The 17831-nt window shown below is 53.1% G+C and overlaps 2 protein-coding genes across 7 annotated transcripts; one reads left to right on the forward strand and one right to left on the reverse strand.

Annotated features, from left to right (window-relative positions):
* The first annotated feature begins 8178 nt into the window (after window positions 1-8178).
* On the forward strand, window positions 8179-10965 carry SYF2 (SYF2 pre-mRNA splicing factor). The gene is made up of 7 exons (XM_054395203.1): window positions 8179-8238; window positions 8318-8425; window positions 8817-8942; window positions 9177-9294; window positions 9392-9482; window positions 9976-10074; window positions 10595-10965. Exons 1-7 carry the CDS (start codon window positions 8179-8181, stop codon window positions 10758-10760), a joined length of 768 nt encoding a protein of 255 aa, XP_054251178.1. The 3' UTR covers window positions 10761-10965.
* A 452-nt stretch (window positions 10966-11417) lies between these two features.
* Window positions 11418-17733, reverse strand: RSRP1 (arginine and serine rich protein 1). Of its 6 annotated transcripts, none has more exons than XM_054395278.1 (6): window positions 17495-17729; window positions 17228-17283; window positions 14936-15565; window positions 14176-14330; window positions 12898-12978; window positions 11418-12433 (listed from the first exon to the last, which is right to left on the reverse strand). In XM_054395278.1, exons 1-6 carry the CDS (start codon window positions 17581-17583, stop codon window positions 12245-12247), a joined length of 1200 nt encoding a protein of 399 aa, XP_054251253.1. In that variant the 5' UTR covers window positions 17584-17729; the 3' UTR covers window positions 11418-12244. The 6 variants fall into 6 exon arrangements, 3 of the variants coding, with proteins under 3 accessions (XP_054251253.1, XP_054251252.1, XP_054251254.1); XM_054395277.1 differs by having other exon boundaries at window positions 12898-12981; window positions 17495-17728; XM_054395279.1 differs by lacking the exon at window positions 11418-12433 and having other exon boundaries at window positions 12939-13362; window positions 17495-17733.
* Between the last annotated feature and the right edge of the window lie 98 nt (window positions 17734-17831).

Here is a 17831-nt window from a genome sequence, read left to right on the forward strand (position 1 = left end):
ACAATAGTCCTTCAATTAAGAGTTCTCTCTGGCTGGCTGGGTTTGAGTGGGGTTTGGTTTATTATTATTTGTATGGTTTTTTTATGTTTTTTGGGGGAGTTTGTTGTTTTTTTCCTTTTCCCTGTTAATAATAAATGTCACCAATAGAGCAGACCTATTACTTCATCAGATGCTTTGGCATATATCTTGTGGCCCAAAGCCTTTTGTGCAGGAATAGTAGCTGAAAGGGTAATTTTATAGGGCTTAGCACTCACTTAACACTTTAGGGGCCAAAATCAGGCCTCAGAAGAAACCCAAGAAGCTGCACCTGTTTACACCCAACAGAATCTGGCTCTGCAACCACAAAAAACAAAACCCCACCCCTGCTGTAGTAAGTAGGGCTTTGATATGGTGTGTGAGACCTGAGCCCAGCTGGGGAGCAGCCCCTAGGGGTGGAGAGTGTGGAGAGCTCAGATTTGCACCACCCCCACCCCAGATTTCTCCCACTCACCTCATTGTTGGTTTTTTTTTTTTTTTTTCCATCCCTGTGAACCCAAATCCTGCAGCTTTGCAGGGCATGGAGAGAGCAGGACCCCCATGGGCTCCCCACAGTCAGGGAAGTGGTTGGCTTCCTCCCCTCTCCAGCTTTGAACAGCGTGGGGGGTCCCAAATCCAGGTGTGGAGACAGGAAACAACAGCTTCCCAGCACTACTCTGCAGAGAGAGAGAGAGAGGCTGAGGAGGGGGCTGGGAGCTGCAGGGCTTGGGAGGGGTCTCCTGCACCCCAGCTCCTTCCCAGACACAGTGTGCACCATGCCCATGGTGTGCTCCAATACATCCTGGCACCAACCACTCCGTGGTGAGCAGCAAAATGCATCTCACGCCCCCCTGGAAAAGAGACCTCGAGGCCTTACCTCACTCCTTGGAACTCCCCTCAGTGAAGGCAGCAACCCCCAGCCCTTCATGGCTTCTCCCCTCAAACTCAGGATGGGTTTCCAGCATCCCTCCATGCAGCATCCTGGGATGAGCTCCCACCTCCTTTGGATGAGAGGCTCAGGGCTGTGGGCTCAGGGCTGTGCACAGGAAGATGTTAGGTCGTGGTTGGACTCCATGATCTGAAGGTCTTGTCCAACCAGCTGATTCTGTGACCCTCAGTCATCCTCCCCCTGCCTTCACAACCCAATTTTCCTCCCCAGGTCTCAGCTGTGGCCAGGCAGGTTTCTCATTGCAGCTGGAAATTTTCCCCAGATCTGGCTCCCAGTGCTGCAGAGGGGAACCCACCGGCCCTGGCCCTGCCTGAAATAGCCTTTACTGATCTTTTTTTTGCTTCTTTGAAAGGTTTCTTCTGGTGGGTAATGAGGAGGGGACCACTGGGGAAAACCAAGGAGCAACCCAAGCCAGGCAGTTAATGAGGAGGGAGGATGCAGGAGCTGCATCCAGGACACAAATACTGGGAAAAGCAACCTGAAGCATCTTGAAAAGCAAACCTGCAGCTGGTGGGAGGGGCAGGGATGCTGGGGCAAGGTCAGGAGACACCCCACACATCTGAGGTCCCCAGGGCACTGGGCAGGGGGTGAGGAGGGCACAGCCTCTCCACTGGCATGGGTGCCTCAGAGACCTTGAGCATCTCAGGGCTTGCACCCAAGGATGGTGTCCTGGGAGCAGAGGGGCAGCTGGCCCCTATCTCCCCCCCAGCATTGTCAATGAACCACAGCTGGGGGGTGAGGTGCCCACTGCCCCCCAGCACTGGCTGCCCTTTAGTCTCTATTGATGGCTGATTTCATGCAGGGGGCTCCCTGGGGGGGTCAGAAAGCACTGGGCAGGCTGGCAGAGCTCCATCTCTGCAGTGGCAACAGTGCCCAGGGAGGGAGGACAGCAAGGAAGGGGCAAGAGGGGTCCCAAATGTTCCATGTGGCCCACCTGGGACAGGGACACATCCCTGGGAGCTGCAGCAGTGTCACCCCCACCCAGCACTTCCCTGGCCTGTCCTCACCACGAGTGTCCTCCCACACACTGGTGGTGCCCAGCAAGCCCCCAGGAGCTTCCCTGCTCACCACCAAGTGCTGGAGAAGAACAAACCCTGAGCGGCACTGCCCCAGCCCGGCTGTGCCTGTGATCTGTGCCCACCTCAGGCTGATGCCATATCGAGCAGATGCCTGCAGGGACTTTGGTTCTCAAAAACCCAAGGCCCAGGAGGTAAACCAGGAGATTCATTCTTTTACTTCTGTGGTTTTCAGATAGTTTATGACCCCAGGCTAATAACTCACAAACCAAAATCCTCATTGATCAGGGGAAATGTGACATCATCATCCTCCCTCTGAGCCCAGAGAAGCTGCTCCCCACAGCCACCCCCTGCCCTGCTGCCTGCAGGGATAGATCCACGCTGGCACATCCCTGGGGAGCATCCAGTGGGATGCCCATGCCCAAGCCCTGTGTCCCACAGCAGGGAGCAAAGCAAGATGCCTTTGTCCAGGGCAGTCTCTTGGGACCCTCATGGTGCTGTGGACTTAATGTCACTCAGTCCAGAATCAAGAGCAGGAGTGTGACAGAATCACAGAATGGAAGGGGATGGAAGGGACCTCTGGAGATCATTGAGTCCAAGCCCCCTGCCAAGGCACTTTCACCTCAGGAAGGTCACACAGGAAGGGGACTTGCCCACAAAGCTCCCAAGAAGGCAGAGCCACAAGGTACCACAGCTTGTCCCAGAGTGGGTAGGAAGCCCCTTGGTGCTACAAATCCCTTTTCCCTATGGATCTGGTCAAAACCCATCTTGGCACAGCGTGTCAGCATGGATTGAGGAGATGCCACTCGCCCTCTCTCCCTCCCTCCCACCTCCTTCTCCCTAATCCCAACAGCAGGACCACAATCCCATCCTTCCCTGTTACTGACAGCTAATTAATTGCCACTCGTCACACTCCCCCAGGGAAGTGTCTGCCCCAGCAATCAATCCCTGCTGCTGCTGGGTTTTGGGGAGCCTCCAAGTCATCCCCATCCCCCAGGGTCCTGGCACATCCCAGCGTGGTCTTGTGCCAGGGCACTGGGGTAGCCACGCTGGTGGGTGGCACTTGAAGGTGGCACTTTGGCCAGGTCAGTTCTCAGCCAGAATGTGGTGAGGGGAGAAAGAAGAGGCAAAGCAACTGGGGCTGCTCTCCCAGAGCATTTTTCTGTGCTCTGTCCTGTAGAGCTGCTTCATTTGGCATTCATGGTTAATGGCTGAGCTGCTCTCATCCAGGAAACTCGGTGAGGTTCCGGCTTTTAAGGGAAAAGATGCAACCAGGCAGGGCTTGACAAGTGCTGTGGAGAGCTGCCCTGCTCTCCAGGCACTTAAATCTCCAAAAGAAACATCACCACCATCACCCACCCCAGGAAGGCTGTGGTTTATCAGCCCTTAGGGCTGTGAATCCCAAACCATCCCACCCCACACCCCCCAGCCCATCACAGTTCAGGTTGGAAAAGCCCTTTAAGCTCACCCAGTCCAACCATTCTCTGACTCTGCCAAGGCTGGGGCTCAACCATGGCCCTCAGCACCACATCTCTGCCACTCTGAGACACCTCCAGGGATGGGCATTCAGCCACCTCCCTGGGCAGCCTGTGCCAGCCTTCGAGAACCCTTTCAGTGAAGAAGTTTCTTCTAATGTCTAACCTCAGCCTCTCCTGGTGCAAATTGAGGCCACTTCCTCTCATCCTATCTCTTGTTACTAGGGAGAAGGGACCAGCCCCCACCTGGCTCCAACCTCCTTTCAGGGAGCTGTAGAGAGCCAGAAGGTCTCCCCTGAAGCTCCTCTTCTCCAGACTAAGCAACCAACCCCAGTTACCTCAGCCTCATCCTCCCAACTCAAGCTATCAGCTCTCACGTGGCCAGGGATAGCTTGGGCAAAGCTTACCCACAGCCCTGGCACCAGGAACACCCAGCAGGACTCCCTGCACTGTTCGGGGGGGGGGGGGGGGGGACGACAGGGTGGATTTTCCATCTTGCTCACCCTCTGGCTGCCAGCATTAAAGACAAACCCTTGCCATCATCTGAACTATCTGATCAGGAGCCTAATTCAATACAGTCAGGCTCAGTTGGTTGAGGGCTGAGCATTTAGCTGAAACCCTAAGCCAGCCCTGCAGTAATTTGGCTGGGGAGGAATTGATTTTGACCATCAGCACTTTCTCATTTTCAAGAGAGTAGGAGTGTAACCAGGTTAATTTCTGTTAAGCACATTACCCAGGTACTTTTTGCTGGCCAGCCCAATGATTATGTGTCTGATCTGAAAGATTATAATTGCAACCCAACAGGACACAGACAGGAGCCTGTGATTGAAAGGGGACAGGACTGAGAGGAAAAAACAGCTCCTCTTCTACCCCAAACCCCCAAACAGCCCTCAGGTTCCCCCTCTCCCCAAACCTCTTCATGGCTGACCACTGCCCTCCATTAGAGCTGTGCCACTAACTTCATATTCCCAATTAATCTTATCTCCCAGCACAGCCAACCTTGCTGAATCAGCAGTTACTGCAAGTTTGATTGGTCCCTCACCAGTCTCAGCTCTGGTTTTCCTCTCTGACCCAAAGCAGCACTTCTGCTTGCAAAGGGCTTCCCAGCATGGCCAACCCCAGCACCCCACTGGTCCTAGCCCCAGGGCACCCAGCCACATAGGCATCTGGAAGTGCTGCCTCTCTTTTTCCTGCTCCCAGTTTTCACCCTGGTGACAAAGGAGATTTGGCCACAGATCTGAGATTCCCAGCACTGGGATGGCACCGCAGAGAGCCAGCCCAGCAGGAGCAAACCAACCCCATATGTGCCACCCGTGCTCACCCCTCTGCTTCCCCTCCGAATCAGAGGTGGGGAAGGGTCCCCATGCTGCTGCCTGGTTGGGAAGGTCCAGCAGCTCTCCCCCCTCCCTAGCCCAAGGGTCTGGGACCAGGAGGAGCGCAGGCTCGCCTTGTCTGCAGCCCTGCCTGGACATGATTTCTCCTGATCATCAGAACTTTCTTCCGCTCCTAAAGCACCTTTCATCACGAACAGGATGGAGCGCGGCAGCTGGCGCACAGCACGGAGCGGCGCAGGCAGCACCGGCAGGAAGTGGAAGCGGCTCCCGCAGCTGCCGGGACGGGGCAGGGGAGCTGCGCTCACGACACCGCATGCCGGGGGCCTTATCGCAGCCCCCGGCACGCTCCCGGCTCCCTCCTGACACGCAACAGGCCCCATGTGGCAGGTTGGATGCGACACGTGGCGAGCTCCCGTGTGGGACCGAGGGGAGGAGAGGAGCTGTCGGCCCCGGCCGCTGCGGAGCATCCTCTGCCCTCGCCCAGCAGCAGCCGCACCCGGCACAAGGAGTCCAGGTGCTGCACCCCTGCCCCACGGCACTGCAGGGGCAAGGTGTGGCATTGCAGGTCTGGCTTGTGGCATTGCACACCTAAACCATGGCATTGCACACCCAAACCATAGCATTGCACACCCAAACCATGGCATTGCCACTCAAACTATAGCATTGCACACCCAAACCATGGCATTGCCACCCTAACCATGGCATTGCCACCCAAACCATAGCATTGGACACCCAGACCAGGATGTTGCACACCCAAACCATGATATTGCCACCCAAACCATGGCATTGCCACCCAGATCATGATATTACCATCTAAACCATGGCACTGCACACCCAAACTATGGCACTGCACACCCATGTTTGGTGTCACAGGTCCAGCCACGGTGCTGCACTCCCAGCTCAAGCACCCAGGCTGGGAGCTGCAGCAGCTCTGTTCCAGTGGGTAGGAGATGGAGGCTGCACTGCAGGACAGAGACAATGAGGGCAGGCATTCAGGGCAGAGATACTGATGGCTGCCCCAGCCCAGTGCAAGGGCCTGGCTGTCCTGGGGCTCTGGGTGTTGTGTTTCAGTGCTACCAGTGCAGAGCAAGCTGGGTGCACTGCAGCACCTCACTGCAGCTCCAGCTCCTCCCCATCCACCCTCATGTACGGGTGGGAAATGTCCCCAGGGTTGGGGCTCACTACCTGCAGGGGCTTGGCTCACATCCTGGGGAGCACTCTGTGGCCTCTGCCATGGCTGTGGCCTCTGTCACACTGCAGCCACAATTATAATTCTGAGAAAGGACAAAACCCCCTCCTCTCCCCTCTGCCCCAACTGCCTGAGCAGCCCCAGCAGCCTCAGGCCACCTGGGTGGCTTCGCAGGGACCCTCAGCCACACACCCTGCAGACTCCTGATAAAAGTCTCAGGTTTGTTGGGGGGGGGGGGAGGGGAGTGGGTGGGAGATAAACTGCTGTTCCCCCTCCTCGAGCAAGATCTTCCCCTTTGAAAGGGCCAAATATAACCAAGATGAGTCAGTTCCTCCAAGCTCCCAGCCCCTGTACAATATGTAACTGGAATTTTTCATTTCAGCACTGCAGGGGAGGCATAACTGGAGAAGACAATGGAGTCAGCCCCAACCCAGCCAGGCACTGCCAATTCTGTGTGCATGAGAAATAAAAACATTTTTTAATCTAAAAATAAATTAACTGGTAAGTTACAGCCAGAGCAGCTCTGCCTCTGCTCGCTGTCAGCCTGCACAGGACCAGGCCCTGCTCCCTGCCACGAGGCAGCTCTGGGTGAATTTCATGCCCTTTCAGGCCATCTTGGGATTTGCAGCTGGACCACTGAGCCAGGCAGGCTCTCAGCACCTGCACTGGGAGCTTCCTGAGCTGGCATCAGACCCAGAAGCAAACCCACAGAAGTCAGGGAAACCTCCTGGGCTTATTTTCTAACTGCATTAGAGCAGCAAGAGGGCAAAGAGGCTCCACTGAGTTGGGCCAAGGTGCTGCACAAACCCAGAAACCCACCCAGCTTCTGAGTGAATAAAAGGGCACTGAGGGGCTGGTGGCCTCACTCTGCAGCTGAGCTGTGGCCACCTCCGTGTCACAGAGCAGAGGTGACACCTGTGCTCTTGAGATGCTGTCACCAGGGCTGGGGCAAACCTTCTGCCTCTCATTCTCCACCCCAGTCTGCTCAGTCTTCCAGCACTGCCTTCACAGGGTTGGGTTTCTTCTTCCTTTCTTTTTGTCCTCTGACTTGACTCCTCGCTGGGTAACGCTGTGTTTGATATTTTTAATCACTCAGCATGCATCAGAGTTTGGCAGCAGAAGAAAGTGAAGTTAAAAGGGAGCAGAGATAGTTTGTCTTTGCCCAGGGCTGCCTGCCAGCGCCACAACCTCTCATCGCTTGTGCTGTGTTTCCCTCTGCTGGAGAGCCAGGAGCTGCAGCCGACAAGGTCCATTTAAAAGCCATCATCGACCAGCAGCAGTTCTTAACCTTCCGGATTGTTTCTTCCAAGAAAAACAAAAGTTATGAGCCCTTCTGTCTTTATTGTATAAATATGAAGACATTGCACACACACACAGATGTGTCAGCAATGGAAACGGCCTGAAATTGTGCGAGGGGAGGGTTAGGCTGGAGATGAGGAACAATTTCTTTGCTGCAGGAGTGATCAGGGATTGGAACAGGCTGCCCAAGGAGGTGGTGGAGTCCCCATCCCTGGAGGTGTTCAAGAAATGGTTTGATGGTGGTGCTGGATTGATGGTTGGACTGGATGACCTTAGAAGTGTTTTCCAACCCAACCTATGCAATGATCCTGTGATTTGTATGTGTGTGTACCAACATCACCGATAAGCCCTCACAACACACTCGAGCGTGGCTGTGTAAGGCTGGGGAGATGCAGCAGCACCAAGTCTGCCTCTGAGGACAGCGAAGCAGCGTCCTGGCTTCTGCTTGGCACACAGAAATCAACCCCTAGAGCCCAAACCGTTCATGCAGGACACCGACGCCAGGACACCGGATCGCGACCGTGCCCGTGCCCGTGCCCGTGCTGACGGCAGCTCTTTGTGACACCGGGGCCGGTGTGACACCAGGCAGCGGAAACGGCGAGGTGAGAGGGAAGCCATTGCAGCAAGCCCAGCTCCCAGGCGCTAGCGGGAAGCGCAGCCTGAAGCATCTCCAGATCCAGGTGGATCAGCTCGGCAGGCGCCGAGGCGAGAAGGATCAAAGGCCGAGGACTGCTGCAGTAGCCGCCGGGGACGCCGGAGCAGACCCCCTATCCCCGCCGCCGCCTCCCGAGGCAACGGGAAGGCTGCCAGACCTCCCTGCCGCTGGGGGGCGCCCAGGCGCAGCCGTGTGCCCCCGGCAGGACGTGCGCGGGGCCCGAAGCGGAAGTGTTCATCGTCAGCCATGGCGGCCGCGGCTGTGTCGTCGTTGGGCAGCTTGGGCACTCCCGATCCCGATGGCGGGGTGAGGCGGCGAGCGGGGAAGAAGGGGAGGGTTTCCCGATTCCTTCCCAGCGCCGGTGGCTGACTGTGGGTTGTTTCAGGGCTCCTCGGGCTCGGAGGATGAGGCGAAGCCTGGCACGGCGGCTGCCGCCGCGGCGCAGAAAAGAGAGGAGCGGCTGCGGAAGTTCCGGGAGCTGCATTTGATGCGGGTACGTGGCGCTGGCCTTGGCGGTGGTGGCGGTGGGTGAGGTGGGACTGATTTCTGCCAATACTACCGCTGATGCGCGGGAAGCAAAGGGGAAGGGGCGGCAGGAGCTGCCCTGCCCGGCCCGGCCCGGCCCAGCTCAGGCACAGGCCGACCGCGGCCCGATGCTCCCGGGGAAGGTTGTTCTGCAGTTCACTGCTGCCACCGCAGCAGCGATTCCCGTCCGGTCTAACCCCGACCCGGCACACGGGGGTGATGATTTCTTTACCCCGTTTTACTCAGTGGCCCGGCCCCCTCTCCCGGGACACGGACCCTCTCCCCCACGGTCCTTGGGGGTTCCATTTTCCCGTTTCTGTGGCTGTATGGCCGTGTTCAACAAACTGCTTTGTGCCTAGAACGAAGCTCGCAAACTGAATCACCAAGAAGTAGTGGAAGAAGATAAAAGACTTAAATTGCCTCCAAACTGGGAAGCCAAAAAAGCTCGGTTGGAGTGGGAGCTGAAGGTGGAGGAAAAGAAAAAGGTAAAGACACAACTGCAGCATCCCATAACCCTGCTGAGCTGCTGCCCCAGTGCCTGCAGGGTGGTCAGACAGCTGTGGCAGCTTGTACAGACATTGCCCCCTCACAAATCCATCTCCTGTTGTGTATCTAAATTAACACCCTGCACTAGAGGGTGTCAGGACTGATCTAGGTTTTTGCAGATGTGACGTTTGATGCATTGTGAACATGGAAATGTTCTCTGTGTGCTGCATTAGGAATGTGCAGCCAGAGGAGAGGACTACGAGCGAGTTAAGCTGCTGGAGATCAGCGCTGAGGATGCCGAGAGGTGGGAGAGGAAAAAGAAGAGGAAAAATCCAGATTTAGGCTTTTCAGGTAATGGCTCAACTGTCTGTGTTGCAGTGAATGCCTTTATCAACGTTTCAGTCACAAAGTGAACCTTCACCTTCACACCACTCCTTTTTGTTCCAAGATTATGCAGCTGCTCAGCTGCGCCAGTACCAGAGGCTGACCCGGCAGATCAAACCTGACCTGGAGCAGTACGAGAGGCTCAAAGAGCAGTAGTGAGTTGGATTTCAGTGTCTGACACCCTCTCTGTTGTTTCTACTTGCTTAGCAAAGACAGACGACTTCAGCTAACTCTTTCAGCACCTGCATGTCCTTACATATGCTGTAAGATCAAGTAGTGTTGTAACACACTCTTAAAGGGCATGGCCTGACAACCTGCCCAGCTCCCGTAATGTCTCTGCTGAGGTTCACCTCACCAAGCTTGGCCTTTGAGGGTTGTCAAGCCCTAGCCCAGGCTGCCCAGGGCAGTGGTGGAGTCCCCATCCCTGGAAGGGTTTCAAAGCCATGGAGATGTGGTGCTGAGGGCCATGGTTTAGTGGTGACCTGGGAGTGCTGGGTTAAGGTTGGACTTGGTGATCTTAAAGGTCTCTTCCAACCTAAACAGATCTGTCATTCTCTAAGTGCCTTGAAGGGTTAACTCAGACTCAAGCAGGGAGGTCTCAAAGCCATCAGCACTGCTGTGTAACCACTGCCTGTCTCTTCTACCCAGTGGTGAAGCTCTTTACCCCACCTCAGACAGCCTTCTCCATGGGACCCACGTGCCATCTAAGGAAGGGATTGACAGAATGGTGGCAGACCTTGAGAAACAGTAAGTGAAGGGCCAGGACACACTGTTGAGGTACTGGAAGGTGTCCAGAGAAGGGCAGTGAGGCTGGTGAGGGGCCTGGAACATGAGCCCTATGAGGAGAGGCTGAGGGAGCTGGGGTTGTTTAGCCTGGAGGAGGCTCAGGAGTGACCTCATTGCTATCTACAACTACCAGAAGGGAGGTTGTAGCCAGGTGGGGGTCAGTCTCTTCTCCCAGACAACCAGCAGCAGAACAAGGGGACACAGTCTCAAGCTGTGCCAGGGGAGGTATAGGCTGGAGATTAGGAGGAAGTTCTTCACAGAGAGATTGCCCATTGGAATGTGCTGCCCAGGGAGGTGATGGAGTCACTGTCCCTGGAGACGTTCAAGAGCCTGGATGAGGTACTTAGTGCCATGGTCTGGTTGATGGAATAGGGCTGGGTGATAGGTTGGATCATGTGAGGTCTCTTCCAAGCTGGTTGATTCTATGAGCCCAGGGGCTCCCCTCACAGCAGCTCTTCCCCCTCTGCCGTTCGTGTTGCAGGATCGAGAAGCGCGAGAAGTACAGCCGGCGGCGGCCCTACAACGACGACGCCGACATCGACTACATCAACGAGAGGAACGCCAAGTTCAACAAGAAGGCAGAGAGGTTCTACGGCAAGTACACAGCAGAGATCAAGCAGAACCTGGAGAGGGGAACAGCTGTCTGAGCTCTCGCCTCAGCACAGCACGTGGGCAGCACTCAGAGCTTGGCAGAGAGGTTTCACAGGCAGTTTTGACTTGTGTCACACTGTGGAGCTCGTTAAGGCATCTAATTAACAGTAGTTGCTGGAGTGGGAGTCATTGGCTCTTTGTACAGAGCTTGCACTTTGGAGTAAGCAGCTTGGGCTATTGTGTGTCTCAATAAACTTCTCAATTCAGAATAAAGTTTGTCTTCATTCTGCAGTAGCTGAAGACACGTCAAGGCCCTGGAAACATTGCTTTAGGTGACCGAATGCTTGAGCTGTGTGGGACCCTAGTCAAGCGGAGCTGCCCCAGCTGTCTGGAGTTCCCTAGGGGCAGCCTGGCAGCAGCAAGAGGGCCAAGCTCAACCATGGGCAGAGACTGCATGGGGAAGCTTAGATTGAGTATGGGGAACAAGCTGCCCAGGGAGGTGGAGCCACCATCCCTGGAGCTGTTCAAGGAAGGTGTAGATGTGGTACTTCAGGATCAAGGAGCTGGGTTCAAGTTGGACTCTACTCCAAGGATTTTTTCCAACTGTAATGAATCTGATTAAGTTATTGCCATAAAACTCACCCCCCTCACTACATTTGCCAGCCTCATCTTGGCAGTTAAAGTCTCTTAAAAGAAGCTTCCAGACTTGCAGTCAAAGTCAGTTTATTTTAGTGATTTATTTTACAAAAGGAATGTAACCAAACGCTGCCCAAACCCACACAACCACACACTGACCTTCCTCTCTGGGTGAGCCAGAGAGCCCAGGGCACTTAGTGCTGAACTTCAGCAGCTCTGAGCAGCTACAGCCTCCTCCCTGCCCTACAGAGCAACCCTCTAAAGCAACCTCAACCAGAACAGACCCTGCACCAAGCTGAGTTCAGCAGAGATGACAGCTGCTGAGGGGGGCAAGGCTGCCAACAGCAGGAACAGAGATGCCAACACAGGCTCCACTTCAGAGGGGCACCCAGGGCAGCTACTCTGGAGGCTCAACTCTGCACAGCCTGGGCAGAATGATCCCAGGGCCAAAATCCACTTCCAAACACCACCAAAAAAGTAAGACTGAGAAAGCTAAATCTGCAAATAAACACTGCCACAAGTCCTCACCCAACACAGGTCTAACACTTGACACATGGAGAAGCCAGTGCAAAACTAAAGTTTATTGACTGGAAGTAAACAATTACACAATGTGAATGTCCAAAAGAACAGCTACTCAACTATTGTTTAGAAAAAGTTACCCACCTGGAAGTTTCTAGAGTCCATTAAAGCAATACAAAATATTTACAAATATACACAAGACTCCCAGCTGGGGCTTCCTGGATCACTGTGCTCTAGATCTGAAAGAGAAACCTAAGACTCCAAAATTAACATCTCAAAATAAATACTCAGTATTAACAACAACAAAAAGCGTCTTCAACCTGATCAAAGTTCAGATCTCACTACTGAAGGGTGCAGAAGGCTGCAGTCAGACAGGGACACGACACTAACGTGCCCTGAAGGGTGCACTTTTAGGTGAGAAGTTTAGGAAGGTTTTCTTCTCCTCCTTCTTAACAGGAACCCACTGCCCATAGGGACTTCCCCCCTTCCTGTCTTCTTCTTTGGCCACAGAAACTGCTGGTTCTTTAACAACATTGCTGGCTGGTTTCTGCAGCACTGGCTTTGCCATTGTGTTCTGGAAAGAAGAAAAAAGACTTTTTACAATGCTGGAAACAGAAGGAACAGACCCAAACTTGTCAGAAGGCATGGACCCAAACCTGTCAACTTCAAGGAACTTTCTGGGCTGGTTAATGTTTTCATCCAATTAACTGACACAGGATTCAGGAAGTTGCTTTTTTCTTAGTTCTGCATTATCAAAATACATCCAAACACAGCACCTGAAGCAAGTTCTGGTGGGGACCTGCTCCACCACACTGTTCAGTCCACATTACAGATGTTCAACATTACTAGGTGCTGGAAAATGAACATCTGCTCTGAACACACTGCTCTGTTGGCTTTACAGTGCTCTGCTGCTGAAGCACTGATCTTCCTCATCACCAAACCAGCTTGGTACTGTTATTAAGATCTGGCAACTGGTGCTGGGCAATATTTGAAGGATGGGTGAAGTGCTAGACTGCCATCTGGGAAGGTCACACTTACATTAGGACTGAAAGAAATGCTCCTCTGTATGGTGGCTCGCTCCATCCCACTCTTGGCCATGTCTTCTTCAAGTCTTCTGGACTGCTAGAGAAGAACACACAGCTTAAGTGGGAGGGCAAATCACCCCCAAGGCAGTCACTAGAGTATGAACTGTCTGGTAGAGCTGTTTCAGGTATTTACTTGGTAAGTAGCTGTAAGCTACTGCAAATATGCAAACAGGTCAATGCTGAACTTGGTTTGAAAAGCATCTTGGCATTTTTATCAATGTGCTGGTGCCAATTCAAAAGTGACCTGATGCCAGGCCCCAGTGACAGATGACAAAGCACTCAAACATTAGACAGCATGGAGTGCCACGGCAGAGCAGGTGGCATGGAGTTATGCACAGCCATCCTGCAGAGCTTTGGAAAATGACAGTTAACTTATCTGCAAGTGATGCAGGCCTCTTCTTCTGTACTCTTTCAACATCTGGAATATATTGCATATATTATGAAAGGGATGCCTGGACCATTTGGCTTACAACTCTCAGTAAGTCTACTTCCATTTGATCAATCTCAGAGTTATTGCAGGTTTGTATTTACCACCAATCAGGTTGACACAACAAAACCAAACTCAAAAAAAAAAAAAAGGCAAATTCACTTTCAAGCTGCTCCAAGTTTCTCCCTCCCTTAACTGCACAGCAGCTATCACCCACAATGTCCCTTAATTACCACCAGATTTTCTTCATCATGTCTGGAACCATAGTCATGATTTCTATAAGACAGAAATAAAGTATGTAAAATGCATTGTGTGCTTGGGAATGTTAACTTCTGGGAAACAGTTTGTTGCACATGAAAAGCTTTTAACAGTTTTAAAAAGAGTAGAAAGATTTCACCTTAAAAAAAAACACCACCAAAAACGACCACTATTCACTGGGCTTGGTAAGGAAACTCCTTGGTTTAAGTCAGAAGTATCAAACTACTCTAATGGGCAACATTCTACTAGGAGAACAACTCCATGCAAGCTACATTCACCTCTCCTTCTCAGGCTGGCACTGATGGAAAGCTTGCTTGGACTCAAGGGAATTGACCACCTCTGGGAGTCCACAGTGCTGCCTGCTCAAAGGCTGCAGTGATTTCTACAGTAGTTTTTAGCATTCTGGTAAATCTCAAGTTTTTGTTCCAAGGGTTTGAATTCATTATCAGAGTCCCCAGTTAAAAACTACAACACATCCATGCAGACAAGAAGTTTCAAGAGGTGTTTGTTTACCTTTTCACTGAGAATACTCCAGCCCATACTTACCTCAGCTGACTCGCCAGCATCTTCCTGCTCTGCTTTTTCAGTTTTTATCTCTTTGGAAGGTGGCAGGATCTTCAAGCTTGCTGGCAAGACAATGTTATCTGTTCCCAGAGCTTTGGCAGCATTAGCTTTTGCAATTTCCAGGAGTTCCCTCTTGTCTGTAAGGGGAAGGTAAGTGTCATTCTCTTAGCTTTAAATCAACATCACAATCCTTGAACAGCCTAGATTGAAGTAGATGATATCTTCCAACACCCCCACCATGGGTAGGGACACTTCTCAACTACACTTGGCTGCTCAAGGCCACATCCAACCTAGCCTTGAACACCCCCAGGCAGGAGGCATCCACAGCTTCCCTGGGCAGCCTGTGTCAGAGTCTCACCACCCTCCTACTGAAGAACTTCTTCCTCAGCTCCAGCCTAACCCTGCTCTCCCTCAGCTTCAAACCATTCCCTCTTGGCCTGTCTCCAGACACCCTGACGAAAAGTCTCTCTGCAGGACTCACTCCAAAAGCTCTGTGTCCTTATCTTTACACCAACACACACCTGCTCATGCAGGCTGACTCTCAGTGCACTGATGGAAGCACCAAGTGTGCTCCATTCTCACCAGAACTAATTGTTTCTTAACACATTTATAACCACATAGAGATTTCTTCCCTCCACATCACTGTTACCAGTTACAACACAAGCAAAGGTGAGAATTTGGCTGGTTGGCTACCAATTGTATGTTTTGAGGTTCTGATACAATGAAGTCCCCAGAACCCTACCTTTTTCACTCAAATGGAGAGGTGACCTGCTCCGAGATCTCGTTCGGGACCTGCTCCTCCAGCTCCTGTAAGCCTCACGGTAGATGGTTCGCCCGAAGCCGTAGTATCTGCGGCCTCTGGACCGGGACCTGCTCCTCGAGTAGGACCTTCTGTAGTACAATCTGCCCCGAGACCAGGACCTGCTGCGGGAGCGGTAGCGCAGGGGCGAACGGCGGTACCGGCGGTAGTGCCTGGCGTGGTAGCAGCTGCGGTACCTGGGGTAGCCACGCGACCGTGAGCGGCTGCGGGAGTAGGAGCGAGAGAACCTCCTGGACCGCCGCGAGCCCTTCCTCCGGGCCCACGACCGTGACCTCGATCTGGAGCGGCTCCAGCTCCTGGAGGAAGCCGAAGAGTTGCTGCTGGAACTGGAGCGTGAACTGCAAGAGGATCTGCTGGATGACCTGGTGGATGATCTGTCACAGCTTCTCTTGGACCTCAGAGAGGACTCTCTCTTCTTGGGCGAGCTGAGGGTTAAGTCGTCCATGCAGCCTGTCATGGCCTCGGTTTTCCGACCCACCGCCTTCTGCAGGCGGCTGCTCTCAGAAGCCTGCTCTGGTTTGGCTGCTGTTCTGCAGTACCCAGTTTCTGTTCCTGTTGAGAGGGAGGAGAGGGAAGCTCAGCGTTTACATCCCCCAAGGCATTTCAGCAGCAATACAGAGCAGAATCACAGAATCGACCAGGTTGGAAGAGATCTCCAAGATCATCAAGTCCAACATTGTGACACAGAGGCAAAAACCTCAAGGCTAATTAAACACACCAACGATGCTCATCCAGGTCATTGGCGTGTTTTGGGCATGACAAATTGAGCTCTCATCATTCCCTCTCCTGTAGTTAATCTACACGAAATAAAACATGTAGGCTCCAGTTTAAGCCATGAGTAGTTCTGTGTGGAATTTTGGAGGAAGATTTGTTTGTATGGCGGTTAAAGTTTAATACCCTTTGTTTGCTGGGTAAGAACACACCTCATGTAGAAAGGACAGGAGTTAGCATCTATTTTCTTCTCTCCAAATCAGTTTTTCAATGTATTTTACACTGAATCTAAATATAGCTTTGTGTGTCTATAATGCCAAATAATAAATTATCACAGAACATCAGGGAATGCAAGGGAACTCTAAACATCATTTAGTCCAACTCCTCTACTGCAGCAGGGCCACCTCTTAGAGCAGGTCAGTACAAACTGAAGTTTTCTCCTGCAGTTGTATGGAAGTTTGACTGTTTTCCTCCAATAGGAAGAAAAACAGTAAGAAAACAATAAGCCATCGCCAAAGTACAAAGCTTCATGAAGAAGTTCTTCCCCATGAGGGTGGTGAGACACTAGAACAGGTTGCCCCAAGGAGGTGATGGAAGCTTCATCTCAGAAGTTTTTAAAGCCAGGCTGGATGCGGCTCTGAGCAACTTCATCTAGTGGAAAGTGTCCCTGACCACAGCAGGACGGTTGGAACTGGATGAGCCTTGAGATCCCTTCCAACCCTGACAACTCTATGATCTTGACTGTATCACATTAAATAACAATCTGCAAACACCTCTGCACATGCCAGTGGCATTTGGAGCAAACTGCTATTAAAAACATTCCACCTCAGTGTAAAACACAGCTAATGATTCGCTTGACCCGACTCGTAAAGCAGGTGCCACTCATTAAGGTTAACATTCATCATGAAAATGGCTGTCTCGTCCCTCTAGTGGCAGCCATTTCATGCCTACAAAGGTTTCCTGTGTTCCAGGGTGTAACTCGGGCTGTTGTGCAAGGGCTGATCTTATCTCCAGGACTTAAACCCTGGAGTTACATCACCACTTTGCCGTTCAAGGCAGCTTTTTAATCATAGAATCTCTACTCACTATTTATTGCCAACCCAACCTATCCAGCATATTTTAAAGCCACCCCAACCTAGCTAGTTTATTTTAAAGCCACCCAGCCCATCCAGCATATTTTAAAGCCTCGCCAAAATCGATCAAGGGTGCCAAGTTCTAGGCGAGTTTATAGAAACACCCTCCCTTGATAACTACTACAGCTCAAGTTTCACTACTTCACCTCTAAACAAGGGCCAAGGTCACCAGCCCTATGCTGGGCACAGCTAAGAGGAAACAACCGATGAATCCTGATCCCAAGGCAGCCCCCACCCTTCCCCAAGCTGCCCGGGCAGCAGCGAGTCCAGCACCGATCACGAACCGCGCACGGTCCCCTCCGCCCTCCCGTTAAAGGGCTGAATTCTCAGGGAAGGGATTTCGCGTCTGGGGCTCCTCACGGCCACTTACCGCTAGGAGCATCTGGGCACCCTCGGGGCTGGTTCCCATGAGACACTTGAGCACTTCTGTAAGGAAATAACACGCGTGAATAAAGCGTGTCCCACACCAGCCGCCCCCCTGCACGCACTAAAGACGATCAAGGGCCTCTCACCGCCACACACACCCCCCCCCCGCAAAATCCGCTTCTCACAAGCGCACCGCAGCCCTCCTCCGCTCCACGAGTGGCTCCAAGCAGCCTCCCGCACGGTCCCCCCGCCCCTGCCCCATCAAACTCACTGGCTCCAGCCCGCCGCGCCGCCCGCGCACGGGTCCTGCTCCTGGGGGGACGCCTGAGGAGACAGCCCCGCTTCGTGAGTCACCCCCATAGCGACCGGTGAGGCTCACTCCACGCAGAAATCAAGCCGAGATACCAACGCCAGCAGGAGACAGTCCTCGGAACCACCGCCCGCCACCGCCACCCAGCAGCGACTGACAGCACCCCAGAACCTTCCAGAACCCTTCTCTCGTTATGCAACAGGCAGCCAGGGCGCATGCGCAGAGCCTGGGCGGATCCACAGCACACACGCGCCGCCCGCCCTCGCCCCCCTCCTCCCGCCGCGCATGCACAGAGCGG

Source organism: Indicator indicator, chromosome 33 (genome assembly GCF_027791375.1).
Source record: "Indicator indicator isolate 239-I01 chromosome 33, UM_Iind_1.1, whole genome shotgun sequence".
Taxonomy (NCBI): Eukaryota; Metazoa; Chordata; class Aves; order Piciformes; family Indicatoridae; genus Indicator; species Indicator indicator.